Genomic DNA, 26681 nt, shown 5'->3' with positions numbered 1-26681 from the left:
CTAAATTATAGATGGGCTATGTACAGGTGCAGTGATCTGTGAGCTGCTCTGACAGCTGGTGAAAATAGACAGAGCTGTTCCGAGCCTGCTAATCATACTGTTAAAAGTTTGGCAGTCGGTGTCTATTGACAGAAACTTGTTGATGAGGTTTGCTCAGAAGCATCTGCCCATTGGCCCTCTGTGACCATTTGAAGCACTGCAGGGAGTAAATGGTGCAGTCTCTGCTGATGTGTCTACCATACAGTGTCTGCCAGACCTGTCCAAAGACAGGTCTGACCTCCTGAACCCTTAGCAGACACAGACAATATAACTAACACCTTCAATAGGTGTTATAGCAGTAAAATAAAGCATAATGGGGGGAAAAAGTATGAGGTAGACTACAGCTGTTTAAAACGAATGTTGTGAAGACACCTCCCTTCGGCAATGAGAGCTGTACCAGAGTTGACTACCTACCTGATCTTAAACAGCAATTCGTCAGTGAGGCTGACTCAGACTATTTATGCACCAGTCACTTTATAATCGTCATGCAATTAGTTGAAGGACAAAATTGGTTGAGCAACAGAGCAAACACTATGCAACTGTGCCTAGAGTGAAGAGTTTGGCTTTGGAGCTTTTCCTCAACCTCATCAGGAGGAGCCCAGCAAAAAGATGTGTTTTTTCACTACTTTGATTTATCTGCATCTCCAGCCATCATATTTAGCCTTACAATGAAGTGTTTTACCATGTTCTTTTCAGGACAACCAGGGCAACAAGTATAACACAAACAGTTCTTTCCGAAACAGTTGCATTCATGAGTTTTATTGACAAATAATGTCTGCCAAGCAAAAATATGATAAAAATGAATTTAAATGAAAGCTGTAAGTAGTCAGTGATAACTGTGTGGGGTTGGGAGTTTGTGATAGCAACTATGTGAATTTATTACAGTATTATAGACTATGTCCTGGGATTTCCTATGATCTTCTATGTAGAAGAACCCCTCACCTTCTAACGACTCTTGTGTCTTGTGAGCATCATAGAGCAAAACAGATTACATGTACGTGTTCGTGAGTGTGTCAGCTTTTCATAGTTCAAACCATTTGTGATCTGCCCTTGTCTCATAAACACTGCTCTAGCTCAGCTCCTGTTATTAATCACACAGACTAATGGTTGGTATAGAAGTCCATAATGTGCCAGCACCACGGTTGGACTGTAGAAGTTTTTAAAGAGAAGAGGTGCTTACACACTAGAGCCAAGTCTTTAAGGAAAGCACAAGAGAGAAAAAGTGAGAGAGAAAGAGCAAAAATGCAAGACAGAGAGAGAGAGAGAGATACAAACGGAGAAAGAGATAAAAACAAAGAGAGAATCCCTTACACTCTGAGGCTCAAGCTGAGTTCAGTCAGCAAGCTGTCTGGACAGTATTTTCTGTTGAATGTGGTGTTCTCCCTCCACTGTGCTCCCTGAGGACCTCTGCTCTTCCTACACAGTCAGTCAATGATGTGTCTCCTCACAGCTTATTTGGCTAAGATCCCCAGGAGGCTGGTTTAGGCTAATGGGTAGTTAACAATCAGAAATAGAGACCACGGTCACTAGCAGATAGAAGAGAGGGAGAGTGGAGAGGGATGAACGGAGAAAGAAGAGAGGATAAATAAGAGTGAAGATGGGAGAGCAGAAAAAGGTGAAGGATGAGGGGAGATGATGAGGGGAAGGGCAGAGTAGAGGTGGGAGAGGCAAGACGGCAGAGGAGAAGAGTGAATGATGGGAGAAAGGATATGGAGAGTTTGCCATTGACGAGAAAATTGAGAGTTTGGAAAATATAATATTGTATTGTCTGAAAGGGTTCAGTCCAAATCTCGGACCAAATATCTCAAACAAATGTGCATATTTCAGACTCCTGTTTGACCAAGATTTCAGTATACATTTACACACACCATATAACTAAAGTGTATAATAGAGAAACGGGGGTGTGTATTGAAACTGACTGGTGATTTCCTATCGAATTGAGATTTAGTTAAAGCATGGCAGAGGTTGTCCATTGAGATCTATGTTTGGTACAGTTGAAGTCGGAAGTTTACATACACTTAGGTTGGAGTCATTTAAACTCGTTTTTCAAGCACTCTGTCACGGTTGTCGAAAGGAGGAGCGGACCAAAGTGCAGCGTGTGTCGTTCCACATTTTATTTACACTGTGAAACTATGCAATACATAAATAAACAGAAAGACAAAAACAACAAACCGTGACGCAGCGGTGAAACATACACTGACTCAAAGATAATCTCCCACAAACCCAGGTGGAAAAAAACCCTACTTAAGTATGATCTCCAATTAGAGACAATGAGGACCAGCTGCCTCTAATTGGAGATCATCCCAAACAAACCAACATAGAAATACAAAACTAGAACCTAACAACATAGAAATAGAAAACATAGAATAAACACCCCCTGTCACGCCCTGACCTAGTCGATCATAGAAAATAACATCTTACTATGGTCAGGACGTGGCACACTCCACAAATTTCTAGTTAACCTCTTACATTTAGACGTTCCGCTAGCGGAACACCTGCTCCAATATCCAATGATAGGCGTGGTGCGAATTACAAATTCCTCAAAAATATTCCGGGCGTTGCTACGGGGTCCTTGAATTAACTATCGGACAGAAACATTGGGGTAAGTCTTTATGGGCCGAGGCGGTTTCAATGCACCTAGTCTTGCGACTCAGGGACATTTCTAAATGTCGTCATTTTCGTGATGTCAAAATGAATTGAAGTTATTGCAAATGTACAAGGCTGTTTCTCGGTCTGAGAACCTTCTAGAGCCACATAACTCACCGTGCACTATTGACTTGAGCTCTAGAACAGGTTTCTAAAGTTTCAGAGCTCAAGGTCTGACGGTTCTTTGACAGTTCGAACAAAGGTAACTATTGCAGGCTCTGTGTGTCTCTAAGCCCCACACTGTGTCACGCCATCCTTGCTTTGTGTGTGTGTGTGTGTGTGTGTGTGTGTGTGTGTGTGTGTGTGTGTGTGTGTGTGAGAGAGAGAGAGCTTTTTCTTTGATATCTGTTGGGAGAAATGTCTGATTTACAGTTCATGAGGGTTGCCTAATCACACATATGAAGTTGTGGAAAGATCTGACCTTTTTAACCCTTCAAAACAGCCCAGGGGGCAGTATTTTCACGGCCGGATAAAAAACGTACCCGATTTAATTTGGTTACTACTCCTGCCCAGAAACTATAATATGCATATAATTAGTAGATTTGGATAGAAAACACCCGACAGTTTCTAAAACTGTTTGAATGGTGTCTGTGAGTATAACAGAACTCATATGGCAGGCCAAAACCTGAGAAGATTCCATACAGGAAGAAGATGAGCTTTTTTGAACAAAACTACATTCGTTATGGACCTGTGATACCTGGAAGTGACATCTGATGAAGAGAATCAAAGGTAATGGATTATTTACATAGTATTTTCGATTTTAGATCTCCCCAACATGGCGGCTAGTCTGTATCGCAACGCGTATTTTTCTGGGCGCAGTGCTCAGATTATTGCAAAGTGTGATTTCCCAGTAAGGTTATTTTTAAATCTGGCAAGTTGATTGCGTTCAAGAGATGTAAATCTATAATTCTTTAAATGACAATATAATATTTTACCAATGTTTTCTAATTTTAATTATTTAATTTGTGGTGCTGACTTGAATGCCGGTTATTGGAGGGAAACGATTTCCTGAACATCAACGCCACAGTAAAACGCTGTTTTTGGATATAAATATGAACTTGATAGAACTAAAAATGCATGCATTGTCTAACACAATGGCACAACATTACACACAACTCTTGTAAATGTACTGTCCTAACATACTCTAAATTTATGCTTTCGCCGTAAAACCTTTTTGAAATCGTAAAACGTGGTTAGATTAAGGAGATGTTTATCTTTCAAAGGGTGTAAAATAGTTGTATGTTTGAAAAATTTGAATTTTGACATTTATTTGGATTCAAATTTGCCGCTCTTGAAATGCACCTGCTGTTGATGGAGTGCACCACGGGTGGGACGCTTGCGTCCCACCTAGCCCATAGAGGTTAATAACAAATGTTGGTTTGGTTCAAAATAATCCATTGTTATATCCAAATAGCGGCGTTTTGTTCGTGCGTTCAAGACACTATCCGAAGTGTAAATAAGGGTCACGAGCACGACACATTTCGTGACAAAAGATTTCTAAATATTCCATTACCGTACTTCGAAGCATGTCAACCGCTGTTTAAAATCAATTTTTATGCCATTTTTCTCGTAAAAAAGCGATAATATTCCGACCGGGAAAGCGTGTATACGTACAAAGAGAGAGAAAATAAAAGCATGGGATCCCCTCGTGCACGAGCCTGAGTCTCACAGTACTGTGACCAAGCACTATAGAGATAATCAAGAAGGGCAAGAAATGGTCAGACAGGGCACTTCCTGTAAGGAATCTTCTCAGGTTTTGGCCTGCCAAATGAGTTCTGTTATACTCACAGACACCATTCAAACAGTTTTAGAAACTTTGGAGTGTTTTCTATCCAAAGCTAATAATTATATGCATATTCTAGTTTCTGGGCAGGAGTAATAATCAGATTAAATCGGGTACGTTTTTTATCCGGCCGTGAAAATACTGCCCCCTAGCCATAACAGGTTAAAATAATTGTTATGTTTTTTGTGAACGTTATTCATGAGTAATTTAGTAAATTCACCGGAAGTTTGCAGTGGGTATGCTAGTTCTGAACATCACATGCTAATGTAAAAATCTGTTTTTTGATATAAATATGAACTTGATTGAATAAAACATGCATGTATTGTATAACATAATGTCCTAGAAGTGTCATCTGATGAAGATCATCAAAGGTTAGTGCTGCATTTAGCTGTGGTTTCTGTTTTTGTGACATATATGCTTGCTTTGAAAATGGCTGTGTGGTTATTTTTGGCAGGGTACTCTCCTGACATAATCTAATGTTTTGCTTTTGCTGTAAAGCCTTTTTTGAAATTGGGCAATGTGGTTAGATTAACGAGAGTCTTGTCTTTAAAATGGTTTAAAATAGTTGATTGTTTGAGAAAAATGAATTGTGGTATTTTAGTTGGTTTTGTATTTCGGGCCGTGCGATGCCATTGGCTGTTGGCTAGGAGTTCCGCAGGCGGAACGTCTTTCCTTAACAGGTTAAAGAAAAGAATAAGCAAACACATTTGGTGTTCGCCAAAAGGCATGTGGAAGACTCCCCAAACATAAGGAAGAAGGTACTCTGGTCAGATGAGACTAAAATTGAGCTTTTGGCCATCAAGGGAAATGCTATGTCTGGCGCAAACCCAACACCTCTCATCACCCCGAAAATACCATCCTCACAGTGAAGCATGGTGGTGGCAGCATCATGCTGTGGGGATGTTTTTCATCGTCAGGGACTGGGAAACTGGTCAGAATTGAAGGAATGATGGATGGCGCTAAATATAGGGAAATTCTTGAGGTAAATCTGTTTCAGTCTTCCAGAGATTTGAGACTGGGATGGAGGTTCACCTTCCAGCAGGACAATGACCCTAAGCATATTGCTAAAGCAACACTTAGCTGGTTTAAGGAGAAACTTTTAAATGTCTTGGAATGGCCTAGTCAAAGCCCAGACCTCAATCCAATTGAGAATCTGTGGTATGACTTAAAGAACCCATCCAACTTAAAAGAGCTGGAGCAGTTTGGCCTTGAAGAATGGGCAAAATTCCCAGTGGCTAGATGTGCCAAGATTTTGAGAAATACCCCAATAGTAATTGCTGCAAAAGGTGGCTCTACAAAGTTTTGACCCTGGGGGGGCGGGGAGTGAATAGTTATGCACGTTCAATATTTCCGTTTTTTTTTCTTATTTCTCGTTTGTTTCTCAATAAAAAATATTTTGCATCTTCAAAGTGGTAGGCATGTTGTGTACATGAAATGATACAAACTCCCCAAAAATCTATTTTAAATCCAGGTTGTAATCCTGCAAAATAGGAAAAATGCCAAGGGGGTGAATACTTTCGCAATCCTCTATAGGTGAATGGTTACATTAGAGACCCCCGAAAGGTAGACTTTTGTTGCATTTAGGGGAGCTCACGTCTCCACCCCCCCCCACATCCCGCGCAATGGAAATGGCATCGTCCATGGATCTGTTGGAGCGGTAGACAACTTGTGTGTATGACGTGCTGGCCTTGATGAGGGCCATTACCAGTCTCTCGAAGCACTTCATGATGACTGGGGTGAGTGCAACAGGGCAATAGTCATTTAGGCATGTCACGTGGTTTTCTTGGGCACTGGGACAATGGTGCTTTCCTTGAAACTACAGCCTGGTGGTCTCCTTGGTCTACAGCCTGGGACAGTAAACTCCCCACGTAAGTAATTTTTCCAAGCTTTTGGCTGGGCATGCGGATTTCAGTGTGGTTTGCGTGGTTTCTATGGTATTATGTAATTGGTATCTGGTTTTTCCATCCCTGATGTTGTGCTGCCGTGAGATGTGCTCCAACATGAAACTAACGTGTATGGGGTTTAGGCACATGTTGTATATGCAGCATTGATGTGGATCCAGATGCTGACATCATTGTTATTCAGGGCAGATTAGATCAGTCATGGGAGCTGGGAACTCCTCCTACAGAGGTGCTGGTATGACTATCTCTGACCCCTGTCCTATTGCCCTGCTACCCCGTTGCCTTACTGCCCCCTCCATTCACAGGTCACACACAGTAACAAGACCTTGGGAGAGGTAATACACTACCATTGAAACACAAGGGGCCTGTAAAAGACAAAACAATATTGACTGATACCCCACATCCAATATGTGGCTGCTCTGTGATACACACTGGGCTCGGAATGTACTTATTGTGCAGAATATGGTTGGCCAAAAACCAAATATTACCCATAAACCAGCATGCACACCACCCCTGGCAGCATGCCATCACATATCAATCCACTGGAGTCTCCCTATAGGTGTCCATTTTGGGTCAATCTCAAGGTTGCTTCGCAGCCTCTTTATTTGTTGTGTATAAAACATCAATGTTGACCCGTTCCAGGCTCACATCTGTGGAGCCACAATGCCTTCCATTCCTTTCAGCTCTGATTTCACATCCAAATGCTTTCAGTGTGTGTGTGTGTGGACGTGTTTAACTAGTACTTGTGGGAACCAGAAGTCCGACTGTGTGTGTGTGTGTGTGTGTGTGTGTGTGTGTGTGTGTGTGTGTGTGTGTGTGTGTGTGTGTGTGTGTGTGTGTGTGTGTGTGTGTGTGTGTGTGTGTGAGAGCTGACTGTCTGCAGCAGCTGTCTGGTATTTTGGGGCCTGAGCAATTTAGGGCCGTGGAACAGGAAACTCATCTGGGTGTTGTGGTGTATGTGGGGATGGTATGTGTTGGGGGTACTGTAAAAGACTGTGGAGGAGTGTCCTGTTCACGTATGGACTGTGATACATTTGAAGTCGTAAGTTTACATACACCTTAGCCAAATACATTTAAACTCAGTTTTTCACTATACTTGACATTTTATGCCCTGTCTTAGGTCAGTTAGGATCACCGCTTTATTTTAAGAATGCGAAATGTCAGAATAATAGTAGAGAGAATGATTTATTTCAGCTTTTATTTCTTTCATCACATTCCCAGTGGGTCAGAAGTTTACATACACTCAATTAGTATTTGGTAGCATTGCCTTTAAATTGTTTAACTTGGGTCAAACGTTTCGGGTAGCCTTCCACAAGCTTCCCACAATAAGTTGGGTGAATTTTGGCCCATTCCTCCTGACAGAGCTGGTGTAACTGAGTCAAGTATGTAGGCCTCCTTGCTCGCACACGCTTTTATCACTTCTGCCCACAAATGTTCTGTAGGATTGAGGTCAGGGCTTTGTGATGGCCACTCCAATACCTTGACTTTGTTGTCCTTAAGCCATTTTGCCACAACTTTGTAATTATGCTTGGGGTCATTGTCCATTTGGAAGACCCATTTGCCACCAAGATTTAGCTTGCTGACTGATGTCTTGAGATGTTGCTTCAATATATCCACATAATTTTCCATCCTCATGATGACATCTATTATGTGAAGTTCACCAGTCCCTCCTGCAGCAAAGCACCCCCACAACATGATTCTGCCACCCCTGTGCTTCACGGTTGGGATGGTGTTCTTCGGCTTGCAAGCATTCCCCTTTTTTCCTCCAAACATAACGATGGTCATTATGGCCAAACAGTTCTATTTTTGTTTCATCAGACCAGAGGACATTTCTCCAAAAAGTATGATCTTTGTCCCCATGGGCAGTTGCAAACCGTCTGGCTTTTCTATGGCGGTTTTGGAGCAGTCTTCTTCCTTGCTGAGCGGCCTTTCAGGTTATGTTGATACAGGACTCGTTTTACTGTCGATATAGATACTTTTGTACCTGTTTCCTCCAGCATCTTCACAAGGTCCTTTGCTGTTGTTCTGGGATTGATTTTCACTTCTCGCACCAAAGTACGTTCATCTCTAGGAGACAGAACGCATCTCCTTCCTGAGCGGTTTGACAGCTGCGTGGTCTTATGGTGTTTATACTTGCGTACTATTGTTTGTACAGATGAACATGGTACCTTCAGGCGTTTGGAAATTGCTCCCAAGGATGAACCAGACTTGTGGAGGTCTACAATTGTTTTTCTGAGGTCTTGGCGGATTCCTTTTGATTTTCCCATGATGTCAAGCAAAGAGGCACTGAGTTTGAAGGTAGGCCTTGAAATGCATCCATAGGTACAACTCCAATTGACTGAAATTATGTCAATTAGCCTATCATAAGTTTCTAAAGCCATGACATCATTTTATGGAATTTTACAAGCTGTTAAAAGGTACAGTCAACTTAGTGTATGTAAACTTCTGGCCCACTGGAATTATGATACAATGAATTATAATTGAAATAATCTGTCTGTAAACAATTGTTGGAAAAATTACTTATGTCATGCACAAAGTAGATGTCCTAACCGACTTGCCAACACTATAGTTTGTTAACCTGTTATGGCTAGGGGGCAGTATTTTCACGGCCGGATAAAAAACGTACTCGATTTAATCTGATTATTACTCCTGCCCATAAACTAGAATATGCATATAATTATTAGCTTTGGATAGAAAACACTCCAAAGTTTCTAAAACTGTTTGAATGGTGTCTGTGAGTATAACAATCGCGGTGTCAGCTTTTAAAATAGCTTTTCGACGAAAGCACATTTTGCAATATTCTGAGTAGATAGCCCGGCCATCATGGCTAGCTACTTTGACACCCACCAAGTTTGGCCCTCACCAAACTCAGATTTACTATAAGAAAAATTGGATTACCTTTGCTGTTCTTCGCCAGATTGCACTCCCAGGACTTCTACTTCAACAACAAATGTTGTTTTGGTTCCAAATAATCCATAGTTATATTGAAATAGCTTCGTTTTGTTCATGCGTTGAGGTCACTATCCGAATGGTGACGCGCGAGCGCATTTCGTGACAAAAAATTCAAAATATTCCATTACCGTACTTCGAAGCATGTCAAACGCTGTTTAAAATCAATTTTTATGCTAGTTTTCTCGTAAAATAGCGATAATATTCCAACCGGGCGATGTTGTATTCATTCATAGGCTGAAAGAAAAAAATGGAGTAGTCTCGTGGACACGCATCTCCAGTGTCACTGTTCCCTGCCTGACCACTAACAAATACTCCTGCTGTTCTTAGCCCAGAGACTGCAGACACCCCATTACACTTTCTGGCCCCTTCTGAGAGCCAATGGAAGCCTTAGAAAATGTCACGTTACAGCACAGATGCTGTATTTTCAATAGAAATGCTACAGAAGGACAATAAATTGTCAGACAGGGCACTTCCTGTATGGAATCTTCTCAGGTTTTGGCCTGCCATATGAGTTCTGTTATACTCACAGACACCATTCAAACAGTTTTAGAAACTTTAGGGTGTTTTCTATCCAAATCTACTAATTATATGCATATTCTAGTTTCTGGGCAGGAGTAGTAACCAAATTAAATCGGGTACGTTTTTTATCCGGCCGTGAAAATACTGCCCCCTGGGCTGTTTTGAAGGGTTAAAAAGGTCAGATCTTTCCACAACTTCATATGTGTGATTAGGCAACCCTCATGAACTGTAAATCAGTCATTTCTCCCAACAGATGTCAAAGAAAAAGCTCTCTCTCTCTCACAAACACACACACACACACACACACACACACACACACACACACACACACACACACACACACACACACACACACACACACACACACACACACACACACACACACACACACACACACACACACAGCAAGGATGGCGTGACACAGTGTGGGGCTTAGAGACGCACAGAGCCTGCAATAGTTACCTTTGTTCGACCTGTCAAAGAACTGTCAGACCTAGAGCTCTGAAACTTTAGAAACCTGTTCTAGAGCTCAAGTCGATAGTGCACGGTGAGTTATGTGGCTCTAGAAGGTTCTCAGACCGAGAAACAGCCTCGTACATTTGCATTTTGACCATTATGAAAATGATGACATTTAGGAAAGTCCCAGAGTCGCAAGACTAGGTGCATTGAAACCACCTTGGCCCATAGAGACGGACCCCAATGTTTCTGTCCGATAGCTCATTCATGGACCCCGTAGCAACGCCCGGAATATTTGGATTTTCAGCACCAATTAAGGTCGCTGCTCGGGCTCCAAATGACCTATCGAGCCGAAACTTGGGATTCGGGTTTGCCTCATCTAGGCCTACACATAATGTCAGAACTGGACCCGCAGCTAGAGCGTAACTACGTGTTTTATGTTTTTATTATGCTTTAAACAGTTAGCCGCTGTGAATTATGGGCCTGCTCTGAAATATGTGACAGTTGGCTTATAATCAAGTTGGAAAAAGTGGGGCTGGTGTCAGTTTGTATCAGTTTGGTGTCAGAATGATATCTAATTGACTGATGGACGGTGACTTTCTGGCTGACTTTTGTCCATTTGCAATATGTTTAAACAGTGATAGACCATCACCAAAATGACATTCTGAAATCAACACCAACGAGCGATGGAGAGGAACCAGAATCACTGCCCGGCCATCCTGAGTTCATTGGGCCAGTCAATTTCGCATTCCTGCAGTTTTTTTGAGCATGCCAAATTCGTGATTTTTATAATGGTTTTAAATGCCTTTAGGGGGGTGTAGGGAGCACCCCCCATCCGTGCCCATCCAATAGGGTGCGCCCCTAGTCATTTTGGACTTTTTTCAGAAGATTGTTAAAAAACGTCCCACTTCTCTCATGTCACAATCGAGCGATGGCGAGGAACCACTAGTACTGCCCGGCCATCTCGAGTTCATCGGGCCAGTCAATTATGCCTTTCTGCAGTATTTTTGAGCATGTCAAATTCGTGATGGTAAATGCCCATTGAAACATATTGCAAATGGACAGTACATTTGCAATATGATTCAACAGTGAAAAACATCACCAAATGGACATGTTGAAATCAACACAACGAGCGATGGAGAGGAACCACTATCACTGCCCGGCCATCCCAAGTTCATCGGGCCAGTCAATTTCAAATTCATGATGGTAAATGCCCATTGGAACATATTGCAAATGGGCAGTCGTGCACCTGGTGATTGGAATGGGTTATTAGAAGCACATTTTTAAAATGTTTTTTTTTAATGCCTTTAGGGGGAGCAAGGGGTCTACGGTTGGGTAGGGAGCACCCCGTTCCCATGCCCATCCAATAGGGGGCCAGTCATTTTGGACGTTTTTCAAAAAATCTTAAAAGAACTGTTAGCCTCTTGACGTTACCCTACGATAGGGGGCGCCACAGCGCATTTTGGAAAAAATTCGTGCCCATTTTCAACGGCCTACTAATCAGACTCAGAAGCTAGGATATGCATATAATTAATACCTGTGGATAGAAAACACCCTAAAGTTTCTAAAACTGTTTGAATGGTGTCTGTGAGTATAACAGAACTCATATGGCAGGTCAAAACCCCGAGACCGATTGAACCAGGAAGTGGAATTCTGAATTGTGGACTCAACTTCACGTCGTCGCCTATTATTCACACGGTGAGATATCGTTCATTGAGCACTTCCTATTGCTTCCACAAGATGTCGCCAGTCTTTACAAAGTGTTTTGAGCCTTCTACTGTCGAAACTCAGTGAATGAGACGCGTTGGAAATTGGTCACAGGGGGAGGGCCATCACCATTATGACGCCCGGCGGCCCTGTCTACCCCCACCTTTGGAAACGTTTTGAAACACAATGAAATCATCCCCCTCGAATCTTATTGGCTCTCTTGTTGAAACAGGCCCTGAAGATTTATGTTATACAACGTTTGACATGTTTGAACGAACCTAAATTGGAAAAAAAAAGTTTTATTTCGAAACTGCTGTGGCGCGCTCGGCAGAGTAGTTGGATACACCCTTCGGACGCGCTAACAACAGCAAGCTAATGGAACATAAAGGATGGACTTTTTCGATCGAAAATAAATCTGTTGTGGACCTGGGATTCCTGGAAGTGCTTTCTGATGAAGACAACTAAAGGTAAGGGATTATTGACAATATTATACAACATTAGATGTGATATGCGATTGTTCCAAGATGGCGCCGAGCTGTATTTAATAGCTCATTTTCTGAGTATCGCATCCCCTTTTATCGCTAAGTGTGATTACCCAGTAAAGTTATTTTTATATCTGGTATGACAGGTGCTTTCAAGAGATATTCATATATAAATCTTAGAATGACAATATTACATTTTAAACATGTTTTCGAATAGTAATTCAGTAAATTGTAGCTCTGTTTCCCCGGATTGCATATGACGGGAAAATAGTTAGTCAACGTTACGCACCGATGTAAAATGCTGTTTTCATATTTAAATATGAACTTTATTGAACAAAAGAATGCATGCATTGTGTAACATGATGTCCTAGGTGTGTCATCTGATGAAGTTTGTAAAAGGTTAGTGCTGCATTTAGCTGTTTTTTGGTTATTTGTCATGCATGTGGTTGGTCGGAAAATGGCTATGTTGCTGCTTTTTACGATGGACTCCTCTAACATAATCTAATGATTTGCTTTTCCTGTAAAACCTTTTTGAAATCGGACGACGTGGGTCGATTCAGGAGAGGTGTATCTATAAAACGATATAATTTGAAAAAAATAAAAAAATAAAAAAATATTTAAATTTTGTTATGCTAATGGCGATATGATTTTTTGCTGGATTTTGATCCCGCTGACGGGACGAGACGCTGAAGAGGTTTTAAAAAACTGTATGATGAGAGAGAAGAGTCCCACTTCTCCCTCATCATACATGACAAATAGACCATCTAGGTTGATTCATGACTTAACACAGGGCTATATATCATTTGGGCAGTATAAATGCCATGTGGACATGGTTCACTGACTTTGGGGTTTGGAAACCGACTTCCTATGATTGTACATGGCAAATGGACAAAACATCCTGATTTGTCACATTAAATACTTTCATATTGCATTTGGACATTTCTTATGGCATTTGGCAAAAATAAGTGACTTTTGACTTGGACTTTTGACTTCCTATGAAATCATATTGCAAATGGACAAAACATATGCCTTATGGACAAGTAAAAGAAAAAAAAATGATGACAATAAAATATGACAAAAGTATGTTCATACAGTTCTTATACATGTATAATTGACAAAAAAAATCTAAAGAATTTCGAAAAATGGTCCAGAAAGCACTTTTTTAACCTGTTATGGCTAGGGGGCAGTATTTTCACGGCTGGATAAAAAACGTACCCGATTTAATCTGGTTACCACTCCTACCCAGTAACTAGAATATGCATATACTTATTACATATCGATAGAAAACACCCTAAAGTTTCTAAAACTGTTTGAATGGTGTCTGTGAGTATAACAGAACTCATTTGACAGGCAAAAACCTGACAAGGTTTCATGCAGGAAGTGGCCTGTCTGACAAGGTGTCGTTCTTCTTGTCTCTGTTTATTGAAGAGTGAGGATCTTAGCTGTCCCGTGACACTTCCTACGGCTGCCATAGGGTCTCAGAAGGCGGTAAAAAGCTGAATCGTGGCTTTGCAGGCTCTGGCTGAAAAAAAGTAGCGCGTTTGGGTAGTGGCTGGTTACAGTACTGTGAGACTCAGGCTCGTGCCTGCGTCGACCGAAAGCTTTGTTTACTTTCCTCTGTTTAGCTAAAAGGAGATTCCCGGTCGGAATATTATCGCTTTTTTACGAGAAAAATGGCATAAAAATGGATTTTAAACAGCGGTTGACATGCTTCAAAGTACGGTAATGGAATATTTAGATTTTTTTTGTCACGAATTGCGCCATGCGCGCGACCCTGATTTACCATTTCAGATAGTGTCTGGGACGCACGAACAAAACGCCGCTATTCGGATATAACGATGGATTATTTTGGACCAAACCAACATTTGTTATTGAAGTAGCAGTCCTGGGAGTGCATTCTGATGAAGACAACAAAAGGTAATCAATCTTTTATAATAGTAAATCTGATATTGGTGAGTGCTAAACTTGCCGGGTGTCTAAATAGCTAGCCCGTGATGCCTGGGCTATGTACTTAGAATATTGCAAAATGTGCTTTCACCAAAAAGCTATTTTAAAATCGGACATATCGAGTGCATAGAGGAGTTCTGTATCTATAATTCTTAAAAGAATTGTTATGCTTTTTGTGAAAGTTTATCGTGAGTAATTTAGTAAATTCACCGGCAGTGTTCGGTGGGAATGCTAGTCAGATGCTAGTCACATGCTAATGTAAAAAGCTGGTTTTTGATATAAATATGAACTTGATTGAACAAAACATGCATGTATTGTATAACATAATGTCCTAGGGTTGTCATCTGATGAAGATCATAAAAGGTTAGTGCTGCATTTAGCTGTCTTCTGGGTTTTTGTGACATTATATGCTAGCTTGAAAAATGGGTGTCTGATTATTTCTGGCTTGGTACTCTGCTGACATAATCTAATGTTTTGCTTTCGTTGTAAAGCCTTTTTGAAATCGGACAGTGTGGTTAGATAAAGGAGAGTCTTATCTTTAAAATGCTGTGAAATAGTCATATGTTTGAAAAATTGAAGTTTTTGTATTTTTGAGGAATTTGTAATTCGCGCCACGCCTATCATTGGATATTGGAGCAGGTGTTCCACTAGTGGAACGTCTAGATGTAAGAGGTTTTAAGGGGGTGATAAGTTTTATATTTTTTTCATATTTTAAAAATTTTACTCTTGGGTCTTGACTTGTGTTACATTTGCAATAAGAACATTTACGGTGGAGCGCACTAGCCATCTATTGGATTTTTGCTGTGTGACACTTGGCATTTGCCATATGACATTTGCAATATGTTTTGAATGAAACGGCGTCCAAATGAGTGGTATTGTACATCATGTATATGTTTCGTACGGTGCCAATAAGATCCCATTCATTTTTGTCCATTTCAGTGGGGTCTTCCCTTACATAGACAGGTGTGTGCCTTTCCAAGTCGTGTCCAATCAATAGAATTGACTCCAAGTTTTAGAAATATCTCAAGGGTGATACGTGGAAACAGGATGCACCTGAGCTCAACTTCGAGCCTCATAATAAAGGGTCTGAATACTTATGTAAATAAGGTATTTCTCTTTTTACATTTTAGTACATTTTCAAAAATATCTAAAAACCTATTTTTGCTTTGTCATTGTGAGGTATTCTGTGTAGATTGTTTAGGAATTTGTTCTATTTAATCCATTTTAGAATAAGGCTGTAACATAATAAAATGTGGTTGAGATATAGTTCCAGTCAAAAGTTTGGACACGTACTCGTTCAAGGTTTTTCTTTATTTTTACTATTTTCTACATTGTAGAATAATAGTGGAGACATCAAAACTATGAAATAACACATATGGAATCATGTTGTAACCAAAAAAGTTTTAAACACATCAAACTATATTTTAGATTATTCAAAGTAGCCACCCTTTGGCTTGATGACAGTTTTGAACACTCTTGTCATTCTCTCATCCAGCTTCACCTGGAATGCTTTGGTATTCATGCTGGTTTACCTCTTCAGGATTAGCCCCTTTTTTTCAATTTGTTCAAGCTGTTATCAAGGCAAAGGGTGGCTATTTGAACAATCTCAAATATAAATGTGTTCACTATTATTCTACAGAGTAGAAAGTAGCAAAAATAAAGAAATACCCTTGAATGAGTAGGTGTGTCCAAACTTTTGACTAGTATTGTATATGTACCAGAACTTGGTTGACAAATGGTGTAGTGAATCTACAGCAACAGCGGTCAATTAAGCAATAATGACAACATTGATTGCAATTTAATGACACACTGCGTCTCTAATTTGATAACACCAAGCCTTGTTCTTATGTAATCCACTTTGTGCTCTAATTATAGCAAAGAGGATGACTATTTGACAGTTTCTACTTCCCTAGCGTCTGTACTGCTGTACACTGATGTATAGTATATCAGTGAGTGTAAGCAGACGTGAGTCTGGGTGGATGAAGTACAAGCCAATAACTACGAGGGCTAGATTAGTCTACCCAGACACTTAACAGATCCCATACAAATAACAGGATGCACTAAGTCACTGTCGCCTCCACCATGGCTCCCCTCCAGACTGCTGCTGGTGGTTTACTTAGTGCTGAGCTCTGAACAAACAATATGAGACAAGGACAAAGTAGACTGTCTACTTTTTATAAAAGTATGCATTTATTGTTGCCACCTCACAGTCCAACTTAGGTGCATGAATAGAAAAACAGACTGGATATGTGGAAGGTATTTAGCAACTGCTGGGGAAAAATGGAAGCTTCTTTATTCTTAAAACTTAATGCTGTAAAGCTGTTAAGTGTTGGCTTTAAACAATAAACGTAAACAGGTCGGAGGCTAACCCATGGGCTTGTTGGTTATTATGTTCATTATGTGGTCATTTACAGTGATCGTGCCTCTGATGCTGTCTGGTTGAATGCATGTGTAATTGACTTCAGTAACAATGCTGGTGAGGCTGTTCGAATGTATTGTAGAGCTTTGTAAAATGTCCCTGCATGTTCTATGTAAACAACTCTCCATACCTCCTCTCTCTCTCTCTCTCTCTCTCTCTCTCTCTCTCTCTCTCTCTCTCTCTCTCTCTCTCTCTCTCGGTTTCTCTCGATGTTCCCCCGAAGAAGCAGACACACAGTAAAAGCAGAAGACACAATACAATACAAAAGAGATGAGTAGGGATGAGAACAAGAGCACTGGGCTACATGTGCTTTGAACACATAAAACCATCTGGGGGGTATTGAAGTGGAGGGACAGGCTTGTTGAGCAAGGGACTGCTGGATACATAAGCAATAGCTCAATGGCATCACACTGGAATTATACTGGAATCCTCAGGTCATAGACATTATGACAATGATGGATTCCCTGTAAAGACTAACTTCCCTGTTGTCACTGGAGTAAAACATTTTCTATAGGTTGTTGTTTTACATTCAACATAACCCATCTTTTCAGGGTTACCACAGCAATAATATGTCAGCAAAAGAAGAACTGATCCAAAACAAACTGAATTGCGAAATCACTCATAGAGCTTTCCAAACAAAGTACGACAGCAGTGCAGTTGAATTGACTGTCTTCACTTATAATACCGCACTGATAATACATTTGACCTGGCCTATTACACAATCTATTCTCTGAGTGATGAAAATAGTATGCCATTCCTGAACTGTCCTTGAATGGCAGAGATGAGATTGAGATTCTTAAGGAGAATCGCAGATCTCCCCTGGAGTAGGATATCGTTCATGAGTTGATTAATGTTACAGGGCCAGAGAGATGGGGAGATTGTAGGGAGGAATATCTAACCGCATTCCAGGACATCGCCTGTACATCTCCTGTCCAGCTGACTGTCCACAAACAACCGATCACAGATGAATCAAAGCCTCAACACTAACTCCCTGTGTGTGTATGCATGCATGCATGTGTTTGTGTGCATGTGCGTTTACTGTATGTGTACTGTGTGTATGCGTGTGAGAGAGGTTGGGTGGTGCTTGGATTGGTGGGCGGGCTAAAACTTCGTAACATACTATTGAGGTTGTTACTATGGAGAAACAGCTCTGCATAGCAACAGGACTTTGGGTCAGAGGAAAGAGCCACAGAGCTCCGAAATAAACTCAGCAAAAAAATAACTGTCCCTTTTTCAGGACCCTGTCTTTCAAAGATAATTAGTAAAAATCCAAATGACTTTGCAGATCTTCATTGTAAAGGGTTTAAACACTGTTTCCCATGCTTGTTCAATGAACCATAAACAATTAATAAACATGCACCTGTAGAAAGGTCGTTAAGACACTAACAGCTTACAGACGGTAGGCAATTAAGGTCACAGCTATGAAAACTTAGGACACCGAAGGTGCCTTTCTACTGACTCTGAAAAACATCAAAAGAAAGATGCCCAGGGTCCCTGTTCATCTGCGTGATCGTGCCTTAGGCATGCTGCAAGGAGGCATGAGGACTGCAGATGTGGCCAGGGTAATAAATTGCAATGTCCGTACTGTGAGATGCCTAAGACAGCACTACAGGGAGACAGGATGGACAGCTGATCGTCCTCACAGTGGCAGACAACGTGTAACAACACCTGCACAGGATCGGTACATCCGAACATCACACCTGCGGGACAGGTACAGGATGGCAGCAACAACTGGCCGAGTTACACCAGGAACGCACAATCCCTCCATCAGTGCTCAGACTGTCCGCAAGAGGCTGGACTGAGGGTTTGTAGTCGCGGTTTTGTCTCATCAGGGGTGATGGTCAGATTCCCATTTATCGTCAAAGGAATGGGTGTTACACCGAGGCCTGTACTCTGGAGCGGGATCGATTTGGAGGTGGAGTGTCCGTCATGGTCAGGGGCGGTGTGTCACAGCATCATCGGACTGAGCTTGTTGTAAATGCAGGCAATCTCAACGCTGTGCGTTACAGGGAAGACATCCTCCTCCCTCATGTGCTACCCTTCCTGCAGGCTCATCTTGACATGACCCTCCAGCATGAATGCCACCAGCCATACTGCTCATTCTGTGCGTGATTTCCTGCAAGACAGGAATATCAGTGTTCTGCCATGGCCAGCGAAGAGCCCGGATCTCAATCCCATTGAGCAAGTCTGGAACCTGTTGGATCGGAGGGTGAGGGCTAGGGCCATTCCCCCCAGAAATGGAGGTGTCTTGGTGGAAGAGTGGGGTAACATCTCACAGCAAGAACTGGCAAATCAGGTGCAGTCCATGAGGAGAAGATGCACTGCAATACTTAATGCAGCTGGTGGCCACACCAGATACTGACTGTTACTTTTGACCCCCCCCCCCCTTTGTTCAGGGACACATTATTCCATTTCTGTTAGTCACATGTCTGTGGAACTTGTTCAGGTATGTCTCAGTTGTTGAATCTTGTTATGTTCATCCAAATATTTACACATGTTAAGTTTTCTGAAAATTAACACAGTTTACAGTGAGAGGACGTTTCTGTTTTTGCTGAGTTTGGATTAACAGTTCAGGCCTCGTTGGCTGCAGTTACGCCACATATGAAAACTGGGAACATTTATGTAGAAGTCTTAAATGCAGGGAAGAAAGAGAAGTTAGGAAGAGAGAGTGAGAGAGAAAGAGAGAGAGAGAGTGAGAGAGGGAGAGGAAAGAAGGATATTATGATTGGAGTGGTGTAATGGGTGCGTGCTAGTGGCAGGGAAGTCAGGCGCAGGAGAGTGAACTTGGTATAAACGGAGCAGTTTAATGAATATACAAAATAAAATAAGAGGGTGCAAAACCCGTCGCACACCAGAACATAACTTGCACCAATACATACAACAAACAATCACCAACAAGGACATGAGGGGAAACAGAGGGTTAAATACACAACATGTAATTGATTGGATTGGTACCAGCTGTGATGGAAGACAAGACAAAACCAATGGAAAATGAAAAATGGATCAGCAATGGCTAGAAGGTCGTTGACGTCGACCGCCGAACACCGCCCGAACAAGGAGAGGGACCGACTTCGGTGGAAGTTGTGACAAGTGGTGGTGGGAGGGAATGTGTAGAATGCTGAGAAGAGAAGAGTGTTCCGTAATGATGACACGGTGCCATGTCTGAGGCCACTCTCTGTCTCTCTTCCCTCTTTCTCCCCCTCTCTCTCTCTTTCCACATTCATCTCAGATGAATTTCCACTTGTCTCTGCTCAGACTTCTCCACAGTTACATAATGAAATCTGTTCAGTTTAAAAGGACCTCAGATCAAATCAATATCCGACTAAATGTTCCTCAGATTTATTGAGTACCGACCTAACACATGGCGAGAGGGTCAACATTAGTGCTGCCAGACTGCCACATAATTTAATATAGTTTATGATTAATGATTGGATTCGATAATGTGTTTGCCATCTTGCAACACTTGATTGTTAATGTATTTGCCATTACAAAATGAATGATGTCTGATGTAATACAATATGACAAAACACACACAGATGAGCAGGCAGACGAGGAACATGTGTATAGGAAGGCTGCATCCATATGGATGGATTCAACATCTAGGCGTTTCACAGTGGTGACCCGTGGCTTGTTTGAACAGGAAAATGTACTCAATTAGATATTATTCTAACAAATGCCCTTCATAAGTTTACAGCCAATGGGATATGTACCAATGGGTTCAGTGGCCATTGTCGCGTTGCCTGACATGTTAAACTACCCAAATCTCGCTCATGCATTATTACAAAGATAATTATTTGGAATTTTAATGAGCACATTTCTTTTTGTCTGAGCTGAGTTTGAGTGACTGGGGGGTTGTGTCATCTATCACTGACTCGGATCAGGCCCTTAATTGTGTTATTTCCCTGTTTAACTCTGTTGCAGATAAATACAAAAAACTAAGGGTAAAAGACTGTTGTAATCCTTGTTTTACACATGAATTGTCTAAGAAATTACAGGAAAGACATTTAGATGGACTGATCCTACGTCTGACTGCAAGACAAACTGATTCTACGTCTGATTGGCAGTCCTTCAGACATTTGAGAAATAGATGTCTATCCCTGGTTAAAAAAGGAAAAAGAAATATATCTTGCCTCTCCCTAAATAGCAGAAAGTAGATTGAACAGTCGACTTTCCTGCCAGTTCTTCATTATGGTGACACCATTTGCCAGATTGCAGTAGCCACTACTCTTAAACCTTTGGGTGCCGTCCACCATAGCACCATTCGTTTTATCACTGGTGACAGTTTTAATACTCACCTCTGCATCCTGTATCAACAGGTTGGCTGATCCTCATTAAAGTCCAATAGATAAATGAATTACTCCCTTTTTGTTTGCAAAGCCCTACTACACAAGCTTCCAACTTATCTAACTTCTTTGCTAATGTATAAAATAATGAGATATCAAACCCGTTCACAGTGTTGGTTAGCTCTTCAGATTCCTTGGGTCTCCACGGAATTAGGTAAATCGGCTTTTAGTTTTCACGTTCCACATTTTTGGAATCACTTACAAAATTCATTACATTTGATTCCCTTGATTCCCTGGTGACACTAGGGCATTTTCAAACTCTGATGATAAATTAGCTCACTGAGGTGTGCAATTGTGTTGATTTATTGATTCATTGATTCTGAATGTTAGTGACGTTCTAATGTAATGTACTTGTTATTGTATCTTGTTATATATTTGTATTTTATTTTACTTCATGGTCTCAGGGTACCATTGAAAATGAGACCCTGGTCTCAATTGGGCTCCACTGATTTATAAAGAAAAGTGAATAAAAAAAATGTATTTGACCCAGGTGTGCTGGTTTGTTCCCAGACTACAGGTACCTGTATAACCACTGCCCGGGCCCAGAATGGAACGTCATGTGTCGGGGCTGCTGTGAGTATGATGTCATCCGTTGTAAGTGTCCTTTCCAGGGCACTCCTGTTGGCTACGCTGTGCCATGCTGCCGCAACGCAATCAACGAGTGTGACCCCTGCATCATCCACCCAGGTAAACCTGTCTAAGACCGTCATGCTAGCTCAAAACTTGGGGAGTGCTTCTCTATTTAGGTTATTGTATCTGGTAAACCTGTGGAGGACTGGTTGAATGCACACTCTGTATTAGATTTTATTAACAACAACCAACATGGTCAGATACATGTAGTTCCATTATGCCTTAGTGCTGGATTTGTTAATACATGTTTAATTTGCAATAACACACAGTGTGGAGATGGCTATTCTACCAGTACATTTCTGAAAAATCTGCCTTGTACAGTACCCATTAGATCCAGTGTCATGTCTTGACTGATGTTTTAGTCTGTATGCCATCTGCCTTCAAGGCTCTCTTATAAGCCTGGCCGACATACAATAGCAGTGAGGTTGGGCCACGTAGAGTGACATGCTGTAAATTTAGACCAACCACATTAGAGAGAGATGCTTAACCCTGATTATTTTCCAGAAAATAGCAAGCTATTGAGACATTGTACAATGAATTACATTTGCTTTCATTGAGGGCATCCCTTTATGTTGCTCTCCTGTTGTGTATTTACTCTGAGGGGGAGGTGTGTTGGCAATAACAAAGTTAATACAGCATAAATAACCTAAGAGAAAACACATTACTCAAAAAGGCACAATGCGTAGTTATTATATTTCACCACAAGTTGTTGCAAGACTTGTTGACCTATCGGAATATGCTAAACTTTTCACTTACAAAAATCTGCTGTTTGTCTGTTCCTACTTCACATCATACTCCTCCAGATTTCACTGAAACACAGGCATGAGGGATCACAGCTGGGTGTCCTATTCCTAAGATGCACATGCGCGCACGCATCGCACGTATGCACACACACACACCTCACATCTTGTTGTTCTCCATCTCCTGGAAATGTCCTCACATTTTCTTGTAAGCCTATAGATATAACAACTGCTTATGAACAAATTCATACTTGAACAAGCATTTTTAGAATAAAAGGCTGAAGTATGCACTTATAAAGGACTTTTCCTGTAAATCCCATACAGTAAACCCTTTTCCATCCCTCTCTATCCTGAGTGTACTGCATGTAGACGGTGGAGGAGACATGGTAAAGTCATTTGATGTTTACACTGATACCTGTTGGTGTTTATATGTCCTGCTGCTGTGTCTCTGATGTCCGTCTCCCTGACGCCCTGCCTGTCCTCAGGATGTCTGCAATACAGAGCACCATAGAACCTCCAATGTAAAAATATATCCTATCTGAAACTCAGTCCTTCTGGGGGTTTTCTGGACATTTCTATTTCAGGAAGCTGTTTTTTCTGTTCTGTTACCCTGTTACAGTGGAAGAGGAGCCTGATGAGTATAGCAGGTCTGATGTAAAGAGCTAACAGGCACTGAGGGGAATGCAATAGGTGTATGGGGCCGATTGAAACTGTCCATAGTAATTGGGAACGGGTAAACCAAGACTGTGACTGAAAACATCACACTTACAGTACCTTCAGAAAGTATTCATAACCCACATTTATTGAAAACTAATTACAGAAATATCTAATTTGCATGATTTCACAACCCTGAGTCAATACTTTGTAGAAACACCTTTGGCGGCGATTACCAGTATCAGCATTGCACATCTGGATTTGGGGATTCTTTCCCATTCTTCCTTGCAGAATCTCAAGCTCTGTTGAGTTAGATGGGGAGTGGCAGTGAACAGCAATCTTTGAGTCTTTCCACATATTTTCAATGGGATTCAAGTCTGGGCTTTGGCTGGGCCACTCAATGACTTTCACATTCTTGTTCTGAAACTATTAGAGTGTTACATTGGCTGTATGCTTGAGGTCATTGTCCTGTTGGAACATAAATCTTCGCCCCCCCAGTCTAAGGTCGTTTGCACTCTGAAGCACTTTCTCATTGGGGATTTGCCTGTATTTGGCTCCATTCATTGTTTCCTCTATCCTTACCAGTCTCCCAGTCCCTGCCGCTGACGGGTGATGAGCTGTGTTAGACGGGTGATGAGCTGTGCCTTGTTTTCTTCCGACATAGTGCTCAGACCACATAATCGTATAACTAAGAAGTGTCTATGTGTGTCTGCAGCCACTACCAATAGCATGTGGTGTTATTTTATATGTATAGGAAGTAGCAGAAAAAGAACAGTTGAAGATAGATATGGTGATGTCTTTGCACATGAGTGGTGTGGATGTCTGTAGGCATTTATGATCTGTAACATTATATAGGGAATCTGTGTATGTGAGAGATATGAAAGGAGACAGTACTATTCCTGAATATGCTGTTAAATAGAACAAGTAGCGTAAATATCTAAACCCCTGTATGAATAGAACACATGTCTGAAGGAGGAATTGGTAAAGAAGAGTATAATGGGTTACTAGAGATCTGATGAAGTAACAATAGAAAAAACAAAAATATATATAGAACTTGCACACCCACACGAGGACTGATGGATCCAAATTTCAATCAGCTTAATAGCCAAATGTCAACCCTGTTATTATCCCAATTTTAATAATCTTAATAATTTACACACTCACACAACTCTCACATCCACATTCACTACACTCATGCAACTCACAATCACATTCACTTTGTGCTATTACTTGATTTAAGACTTGTGGTAACCTCTCTTTTTATGTTTAGTTTCATTAGTTTTATTCAATTTTTTTCTATTTTTGCACCATTGTACACATCTGTCAGGAGCTCTACCAGGGCAGTCCCTTAAGTTCTCTTGTATACTGCAGACAAGTTATATTTGCATGATTTAGCTTATTCATCATTCATAATTAATTCATCATTAATGTTTGTTTCCTTTATGTGACCGACCAATACTGGTTCAAGCATGTGACAGATCAATATCTCACTAGGCTTCTTCTCTCTAAGCTGAGACCTTGAAACTGAGATATCTTTCATTCTCAAAACAAGGGTCTGGGCGTACTGCCAAATTGCAGATACTGACAGGAAGGATTAGTTCAATCAGTCACTTCCATGAACACAGAAATTGGTCATTAGAAAAGCACAAACATAACATTTTCCGTTACATACTCTCACAGTTTTTCACGTGCCTTTTTGCAAACTCCAGGCGTGCTGTCATGTGCCTTTTTTCTCAGGAATGGCTTCCGTCTGGCCACTCCCATGAATCCCAGATTGATGAAGTGCTGTAGAAACTGTTGTCCTTCTGGCAGGTTTATCCCATCTCAGCCAAGGAACTCTGTAGGTCTATCAGAGTGTTCATTGGGTTTTTGGTCACCTACCTGACCAAGGTCCTCCTTGCCCGGTTCCTCAGTTTGGTCGGACAGCCAGCACTAGGTAGTCTGGGTAATTCCATATTTTTTCAATTTCCCAATGATGGACACCACTTTACTCTTGGACCTTTCAACACTCTAGATAGTGTTTAATACCCTTCCCCATATGTAGTATGTCTCATCACCAATTCTATCTCAGAGATCTAAGGACAATTCCTCTGGTATAGTTTATGCTCTGACATATGAGACTTTATATAGACAGGTGTGTTTCTTTCTAAATCATGTCCAAACAATTGAATTTGACACAGGTGTACTCCAAGTCGTAGTAACGTCTCAAGGATGATCAAAGGAAATTGGATGCACCTGAGCTCAATTTGGAGTGTCACAGCAAAGGGGTGTGAATACCTATGCAAATGAGATATGTCTGTATTTAATTTTCAATAAATTAGCAAATGTTTCTAAAAACACGTTTTCATTTTGTCATTATGGGATAGTGGGTGTAGATGGGTGAGAAATATATATATTTAATATATTTTACATTCAGGCTGTAAAACAACAAAATGTGGAATAAGTCAAGGGTATGAATACCTTCTGAAGGTACTGTATGGTGAAGAGGTTTCAGACGTTTCAGTTTTCAGTCAGCACTTTCTACTTGATGCTGTGCCGGCTCCATCTTTCTTTCTATCTAACCTCTCAGTCTTTGTCTCTCTACTCCCCTCTCTTCTTCTCTCTCACTTAGGATGCAGCATATTTGAGAACTGTAAGCGGTGTAACAACGGGACTTGGGGCCCCAGAGATGATTTCTATGTCAAGGGGAAGTACTGTGCTGAGTGTCGACCCGGCTGGTCAGGCGGTGACTGCTTGAGTGAGTACACTCATTCTCACATATTCCTCTACCCACATAACCTCCTACCATCGCTACGGGTAAAATGTGCCCTTGACCACAGATCTAGGATCAGATTACTTTATTCCCCCAGTTCCAACCAAAACCATTAAGGGGATGAAAGAATATCTGACCTTGTATCAGGGTTATAAGTAACTTCAACTCGCTTCCTTTCCATGCCTCTATATAGGCATATATCATACTGTACCTACAGTGCAGTATATACCAATTACTATAGGAGACAATTCTGGCACAACAGTATTTTGCGTGGATGAGAGCTAATTGTCTCATAGATTTTCCATTCAAGGAGCTGAAAAGTCAAAATAGTGTTAGTCAACATCCTGGAATCTCACAATATAATTTCTAGAGAAAGCATAGTTTTCACAATAAGCAAATAGCATAACAAGCTATCAGGCACAGAAAAAAATGTATTTTCATCAACAGCAGAAACTTGCCATGTATTTGTGGCGCTTGGCTGCAGGCCTGTGGTTAATGTGCATTTTGTTTACTTTTACCAGCCTGCATTCTTCATTTGTCTCCCGTTTGAAGTGTATTTTTCCTAATGTATGCCATGTTGTTACTCTGTAACTGGTTACTATCATGCTATTACTCAACTTTAGATGGCAATTACATATACAGTTGCGGCCAAAAGTTTTGAGAATGACACAAATATTAATTTTCACAGTCTGCTGCCTCAGTTTGTATGAT

General features: G+C 41.1%; 1 protein-coding gene across 1 annotated transcript in view; it reads left to right on the top strand.

Annotated features, from left to right (window-relative positions):
• The window catches only part of LOC106573352 (inactive serine protease PAMR1), a 69326-nt gene that overhangs the window by 1037 nt on the left and 41608 nt on the right, over positions 1–26681 (top strand). The window contains exons 2-3 of the mRNA XM_014148328.2: positions 21705–21881; positions 25830–25955. Of these exons, the coding sequence (XP_014003803.1) occupies positions 21705–21881; positions 25830–25955 (303 nt within the window). The remainder of the gene's footprint in view (positions 1–21704; positions 21882–25829; positions 25956–26681) is intronic.

Source organism: Salmo salar, chromosome ssa16 (genome assembly GCF_905237065.1).
Source record: "Salmo salar chromosome ssa16, Ssal_v3.1, whole genome shotgun sequence".
NCBI classification, from domain to species: Eukaryota; Metazoa; Chordata; class Actinopteri; order Salmoniformes; family Salmonidae; genus Salmo; species Salmo salar.
Note: the sequence above shows the minus strand (reverse complement) of the source record. Positions and strands in the feature narration are given on the sequence as shown.